Raw genomic sequence first — 7,862 nt, forward strand, 5'->3', positions numbered from 1 at the left:
AGTAGTGGCTGGGTAGGGGTAGTAGCAGCTGTATAGGGGTAGTAGTAGCTGCATAGGAGTAGTAGTAGAAACGGCTGTATAGGAGCAGTAGTAGCTGTATAGGAGTGGTAGCGGCTGTATAGGAGTAGTAGTAGTGGCTGTATAGGAGTAGTAGTAGCAGCTGTATAGGAGTAGTAGTAGCGGATGTCGGCTGCAGTGGCGGTCTTTGGCACCAAGCACCCCAAGCGACCGCTTGGGGCCCCCAACACCAGGGGGGCCCCCACACCCCGCTCTTGTGCTCAAGACCGCTGGACAGGGCCGCTGCCCCGCTCTCTGCTGCGATCTGAACTGTAACTATGAGCACTCGTAATGAGCGCTCATAGTTACATGCAACAGCAGAACTGACAGGGCGGGAGCCATTGGCTCCCTTCCTGTCAGTCACTCTTGTGGCCACAGACATCACTGGAGCATCGGCGCCAGGACAAGGGGAGTGCAGCCTCTTGTGATCGCAGGGAAAACCCTTCCTGCGGCCACAAGAGTGAAGAGAAGAGGAGACACCCGGACCCAGGTGAGTATAAGTGTTTGTTTTATTGTGTTATATACTATATGGGAGGGGGAGCACACAGGGGTCTGTTTAACTGGGGGAGCGCACAGCGGGGGAATATATAAACTGGGGGAGCACACAGGGGGGTCTATATAAATGGGGGGAGCACACAGGGGGGCTATATAACAGGGGGGCTATAACTGGGGAGCACACAGGGGGACTATAGACTACTGGGGCTTCACAGCGGGGTCTATATACTACTGGGGGCAGCACACAGGGGGTCTATATACTACTAGGGGAGCACACAGGAGGTCTATATCCAAGTGGGTGGGAACACGGGGGGGCTATATACTACTGGGGAACATACAGGGGGTCTATATACTACTGGTGAGGCACACAGGGGGTCTATATACTGCTTGGGGCAGCACACAGGGGGTCTATATATAACTGGGGGAGCACACAGGGGTCTGTATACTACTGGGGGCAGCACACAAGGGGTCTATATACTGCTGGAGGAGCACACAGGAGTCTATATACTACTGGAGGAGCACACAGGGGTCTATATCCAAGTGGGGGATCACACAGGAGGTCTATATCCAAGTGGGGGAGCACACAGGGGGGCTAAATACCACTGAGGGAGCACACAGTAGTAGTAGTAGTGGCTTTATAGGAGTAGTAGTAGCAGCTGTATAGGAGTAGTAGTAGTGGCTGTATAGGAGTAGTAGTAGTAGCCGCTGTATAGGAGTAGTAGTGGCTGTATAGATAGTAGTAGTAGCGGCTGTATAGGAGTAGTAGTAGTGGCTGTATAGGAGTAGTAGCCGCTGTATAGGAGTAGTAGTAGCGGCTGTATAGGAGTAGTAGTAGCGGCTGTATAGGAGTAGTAGTAGTAGTAGCAGCTGTATAGGAGTAGTTGTAGTAGCAGCTGTATAGGAGTAGTAGTAGCGGCTTTATAGGAGTAGTAGTAGCGGCTGTATAGGAGTAGTAGTAGCAGCTGTATAGGAGTAGTAGTAGCGGCTGTATAGGAGTAGTAGTAGTGGCTGTATAGGAGTAGTAGCCGCTGTATAGGAGTAGTAGTAGCGGCTGTATAGGAGTAGTAGTAGTAGTAGTGGCTGTATAGGAGTAGTAGTAGCGGCTGTATAGGAGTAGTAGTAGCGGCTGTATAGGAGTAGTAGTAGCGGCTGTATAGGAGTAGTAGTAGTAGTAGCAGCGGCTGTATAGGAGTAGTAGTAGTGGCTGTATAGGAGTAGTAGTAGCGGCTGTATAGGAGTAGTAGTAGTAGTAGTGGCTGTATAGGAGTAGTAGTAGCGGCTGTATAGGAGTAGTAGTAGCGGCTGTATAGGAGGAGTAGTAGCCGCTGTATAGGAGTAGTAGTAGCGGCTGTATAGGAGTAGTAGCCGCTATATAGGAGTAGTAGTAGCGGCTGTATAGGAGTAGTAGTAGTAGTAGTGGCTGTATAGGAGTAGTAGTAGTGGCTGTATAGGAGTAGTAGTAGCGGCTGTATAGGAGTAGTAGTAGCGGCTGTATAGGAGTAGTAGTAGCGGCTGTATAGGAGTAGTAGTAGTGGCTGTATAGGAGTAGTAGCCGCTGTATAGGAGTAGTAGTAGCGGCTGTATAGGAGTAGTAGTAGTGGCTGTATAGGAGTAGTAGCTGCTGTATAGGAGTAGTAGTAGCGGCTGTATAGGAGTAGTAGTAGTAGTAGTGGCTGTATAGGAGTAGTAGTAGTGGCTGTATAGGAGTAGTAGTAGCGGCTGTATAGGAGTAGTAGTAGTGGCTGTATAGGAGTAGTAGTAGCGGCTGTATAGGAGTAGTAGTAGTAGCGGCTGTATAGGAGTAGTAGTAGTAGCGGCTGTATAGGAGTAGTAGTAGCGGCTGTATAGGAGTAGTAGTAGTAGCGGCTGTATAGGAGTAGTAGTAGTAGCGGCTGTCAGCTTTATAGTAGTTTTAACAGCCGCCATTTGTCCAAAAGAATTCTCAAAGATTTCAAATTCACTGAATTTCCAATTTTTTTTTTTATTAGTTTTCTATGTAGTGAATGAGGTAATTTATTTTCCTCTATTGACTATAGTGATGACAATGAAGGAGATATAGGTGTTTATTATAGCAGTTGTATATGTGAGCCCCCTGATAACAGGGATAGAGGGGTGCAGGGATCCTGGTGACCCCACTCTGCAGGGATGGGGGTATACATGTGCTGTATATACAGTACTACTAGCAGTCTATTGTTCCCTTCTCTCCATGCATTGTGTTGGTTGTTCCACACAGGGGGGGCTGCGGCCGGTGATATCACTGATATAATCGGAGAAGTTACAGGACATCACGGGCTCAGCGTGACCATTACTCATCCCCCGTGAGGGAAGCGACCAATGCTATCATCCCATTCCAGCAACCAAAGGGTTATGCCACCAATCCTATCGCCTGGCAACCGTCGCCTTACAACAGCCCCGCCCCTCATTACCGCCCCAGCCAATCACAGCTACTCGTTTGTTTGCGGAGTAGTAGCTAGATGTGGCGCTGACCGGGGCTGGATGGAGCAGCCAATGAGAAGACGGTATGTTAATGAAGTGCGCGGTGATTGGCTGGGAGGACGGCACTTGTAGCCGGGTAGTAGAGCGGGTGAGTCAGAGTGACTGAAGCTGAGACACAGTCAGGACGTACGTGTGACACTGAGCGCTGTGTGTGAGGAGATCGCTGTACGGAATACCGGGAACACTATGACACTGGAGGAACTCGCTGCTGGAGAGCAAAGCATGGGAAAGTAAGGAGCTGCAGCGACTGCTATGCTGCAACGTGCACTGTACTGTGACTGCAGCCCTGACAGTTATAGGTGGTGACCGTTACAGTGTGGGGCGGGTGACCCGCGGGTGTGCAGGGGCTGATGCTTTCTGTCCTGTTACAGGATGGACATAGTGGGCTCCGCGCTGGAGGAGGTGCTGAGGAAAGCCAAGGAGCAGAGGACCATCACCATCGGGGTGTACGAGGCGGCCAAGCTGCTCAATGTGTGAGTATGGGTGCACTACAACTGCCAGCGTGCCCTGTGTGTGTGCAACTACAACTGCCAGCGTGCCCTGTGTGTGTGCAACTACAACTGCCAGCGTGCCCTGTGAGTGTGCGCAACTACAACTGCCAGCGTGCCCTGTGAGTGTGCGCAACCACAACTGCCAGCGTGCCCTGTGAGTGTGCGCAACCACAACTGCCAGCGTGCCCTGTGAGTGTGCGCAACCACAACTGCCAGCGTGCCCTGTGAGTGTGCGCAACCACAACTGCCAGCGTGCCCTGTGAGTGTGCGCAACCACAACTGCCAGCGTGCCCTGTGAGTGTGCGCAACCACAACTGCCAGCGTGCCCTGTGAGTGTGCGCAACCACAACTGCCAGCGTGCCCTGTGAGTGTGTGCAACCACAACTGCCAGCGTGCCCTGTGAGTGTGTGCAACCACAACTGCCAGCGTGCCCTGTGAGTGTGTGCAACCACAACTGCCAGCGTGCCCTGTGAGTGTGTGCAACTACAACTGCCAGCGTGCCCTGTGAGTGTGTGCAACTACAACTGCCAGCGTGCCCTGTGAGTGTGTGCAACTACAACTGCCAGCGTGCCCTGTGAGTGTGTGCAACTACAACTGCCAGCGTGCCCTGTGAGTGTGTGCAACTACAACTGCCAGCGTGCCCTGTGAGTGTGTGCAACTACAACTGCCAGCGTGCCCTGTGAGTGTGTGCAACTACAACTGCCAGCGTGCCCTGTGTGTGTGTGCAACTACAACTGCCAGCGTGCCCTCTGTGTGTGCAACTACAACTGCCTGTGTGTGTGCAACTACAACTGCCAGCGTGCCCTCTGTGTGTGCAACTACAACTGCCTGTGTGTGTGCAACTACAACTGCCAGCGTGCCCTGTGTGTGTGTACAACTACAACTGCCAGCGTGCCCTGTGTGTGTGTGTACAACTACAACTGCCAGCGTGCCCTGTCTGAGTGTCTTGTGAGTAGGTGCAGGTTGCATTGCACTTATAAAAGTACATGATGACTCTTGCATAAAGTTTTTCTTTCCCATGTTGATCAGTCATTTCCATCCTGTGGCTGTTCAGCTGTTGCAGAACTACAACTCCCAGCATGCCTACTAGGAGTTGTAGTTTAGCAATAGCTGGAGATCTGAAAGATGAAAACTCTGTAGTTGTAGCTTTTCAGCAGCTGGAGACCCTTGGGGTGGATAGCACTGCCATAGGGGCTGGAACTGGGTATTCTAGACTGGGATGGTATGCTGAGAGTTGTAGTTGTGCTACAGCTTGGGTGTCTGTGATGCAGGGTGTGCAGTTATCCAGCTGATTATCAATGTAAGCGCTATATATATATATATATATATATATATATATATATATATATATATATATATATATATATATATATATATATATATATAATTAGTTACTTTGCTCATAGTTTGCCTCAGTTGTTGCTCCCTTTGAGCATTGTAATAGTAACTAGTTGCAGCTTTTCAGCACTTTTTCCTTCCTTCCTCTTTTTGCATAGATAAGTGGGTCTCAGTGGTTTTTCTATGAAACAAATCTTGTGGTTTTGCGCTGTCTGCAGCCCCTCAGTCTTGTGCATGTTCTGATCAGATCTTGTTATGTATGTTACAGGGACCCGGACAATGTGGTGCTTTGTCTCCTGGCCACGGATGAGACGGAAGATCAGGATGTTGCTTTACAGATTCACTTTACTCTGATCCAGGCGTTCTGCTGCGAGAATGACATCAACATCCTGAGAGTGAGCAACATGAGCCGGCTGGCGGAGATCCTGGGCGGCTCTGACAAGGCCGGGGAACCTGCTGATCTGCATTGTATTCTAATCAACGTAAGTGACATTCTCTCCGGGAGGATGAAAGGGCGGGAGCGGGGGTGGTTTCTGCCAGGCACATTCCAGGCTTTCCACCTGAGAAGGGGATTGTTGTGGGTTACGGCGTTCGTACAACGCTGGGAGGGGACAACATTGCCTTTGATGATGGCAACAGTCTGCCCCATACCTGTCTTGTAGGTGTCGTCAGTCTATGCCACCTGTTTCTGCAAAAGCTGATTATCAACTATTATGGACTTCTATGTCACTTTGACACTAGTTTAATAGGTTTGCATTTTTGCACACTTATTACAATAGAGTACCATCTGCACTGAGGCAAACTGAATGCATGATTGGTAAAAAGGCTGTGATACCAGCTGTTGCAAAACTTCAACTCCTTGCATGCTGGGAGTTGTAGTTTTGCCACAGCTCGGGGAACACTGGTGCTAAGTGGTTGTCGTCCATGTTGGTTGTCTAGCTTTCCTGGAAACGGCCATAACTACAAAATGGAATTTTTATGAACCTGATGAACAACTCAAGAATTTTATTGGATATTAGTAGACTATTTATAGAGGCTAATGCTAAAGTGCAGGTATGTGTATTGGTGGTGATTTTTGCACTTAGGGCCCATATTCCCCCTCAATCTTTGCAGAATCCTGTTTTCCCATAGGTATAGGGTCACGCATAGTGAAAATGCTGCAGATCATTCACAGTAGCAATGAATAACATTAAGTGTAAGAATCTCATATACACACGGTGGGAAATTCTGCACAAAATCCATGCAGAAATTGATTTCATATTTCATTGACTTCAGTGCGATAAATCCAGTGTATAAAAGTTGTATGGGAACCTTCACAATAGGCACCTGTGCTATCACCCTACACCTACGATTTTTACCACACCCTGGTGGCAGCGCTTCCTGCTTCTGTATACCCCCCCAGCACAGAACAATTGATGCTCAGAGGGTATTGTGAGCTTGTCCTGCCCAGCCCTTCACTTTCTACTGCCAGCTCCCTGCTCGGTTCCCAAGCTCCCGTAACACTGACTCACTGCCACATTCCTAAGCTCCCTGCGTCGGCCCCCACCCCAGCAAGGAGTTTCGGTAATGCAAGATCATAGTGACTTTGCTCTCTCTGTGCTACAGTTGGACTCTGGACAACTGCATGTGATCTCACCACTGGGGCATTCCTGTCCCTTTACTTGTTCCGACATGTCCCTCTGCTAGCGGAAGTAGCAGGTAGAGTAGCCTTTACTGTAACAGGTGCTTCTACACTTGCTGGATTCACTGTAAAGGGGATAGATGAAATTTATTTTTGTTTCTAAGAACAGTGCCACTCTTATCCATAGCCACTTAAAGGTGCAGTACCAGACAAAGCCATGGGAGACGCTGTTTAGGGAAAGGCAAGCTAATAAGATCTAACTATATCTTAAATAGTTGACTGAATTGTCTATTTCTTTTTCTTTCTAGAATCCACATGCCTCACAGCTGAAGGATTCCGCCATCAATAAGGTGATCGGCTTTTGCAAAGAGTCTCGCTTTTTGGATCAGTGGGTGCCTGTGATCAACCTCCCCGAGCGATGAGCTTCCTTGGATCTGTATCGGACACTTTCTGTTTAAAAAAAATAATATATAAAAAAAAAAGTTCTTTGCGGCCGCGGCGCCGATTCTCTCCAGAGGACGTTTCCACGTGTAAAGAGGGGCTTCATACCTTCTGTCTGATAAGTGGACTTGACTGGGCGGCTGCTGCCTCCTATGTTTCTTGGGAAGAGAGGAGAATATTGTGATTTTTTTTAAATATGGAAAAGGAGACTAACAGCGTCCATTGAGACAACACCTCGCGCTTGGAGGCGACTGGATTTTAAAGTTTTCTTTTGGAAGAGGAGGAGTCAGGAAATTCCAGATGTAAATGGACTGTAACGTCCGACGTGTTATATATAAGATACTATTTAATGGAGAAGAATGGTTGATCCTTAAAATTCTCAGTATGAAAAGTTAATTTATTTCTCAGTTATTTATGCAACTTTTACTTGTTATATGAATTCACTAAGCTGGTACTATCTGCTTCATATACCTATTGGTTAAGAAAACCAAATTTTACTTTTTTTTTGTTTGTTTGTTTTTAATTCATATTAAATAAAGTTTTTAGAAAAGACAAACCTGAGTCTTCTCATTCGTTCATCTTCTCCATAATTGTGGGGTTAAAGTTTTTACATTATGTTAGGACACTGTATGAACACTGGCCGTTATTTGACCCAGCCGGGTCAAACAACGGATGATGTCTGCGAATCTCACCCGGCCGATACTACAGTACAGCCAGGAGCCGTACTTTACATTGTGTGCACAGTCTATCTTGTATGGCCATTGTTCACTGAATAACGGCCGCACAAAATAGACCTGGCGACGGCCATAGTGTGTACAGCGTGTATACACTACAGCAGTTCTTATACAATCTAATGTAATGCCACACTGTCAATAAACAGTGGGCGTTGTTGCAATCTGCAACAACGACCATTGTTTATTGGA

General features: G+C 48.1%; 1 protein-coding gene across 1 annotated transcript; it reads left to right on the forward strand.

Moving 5' to 3' along the window:
* Positions 1–3,120: 3,120 nt before the first annotated feature.
* GADD45A (growth arrest and DNA damage inducible alpha) lies at positions 3,121–7,495 on the forward strand. The gene is made up of 4 exons (XM_069981413.1): positions 3,121–3,278; positions 3,420–3,521; positions 5,146–5,359; positions 6,807–7,495. The coding sequence occupies exons 1-4, from the start codon at positions 3,235–3,237 to the stop codon at positions 6,918–6,920; spliced, it is 474 nt and encodes a 157-aa protein (XP_069837514.1). The 5' UTR covers positions 3,121–3,234; the 3' UTR covers positions 6,921–7,495.
* The last annotated feature ends 367 nt before the right edge of the window (positions 7,496–7,862 follow it).

Source organism: Dendropsophus ebraccatus, chromosome 8, assembly GCF_027789765.1.
Source record: "Dendropsophus ebraccatus isolate aDenEbr1 chromosome 8, aDenEbr1.pat, whole genome shotgun sequence".
Taxonomy (NCBI): domain Eukaryota; kingdom Metazoa; phylum Chordata; class Amphibia; order Anura; family Hylidae; genus Dendropsophus; species Dendropsophus ebraccatus.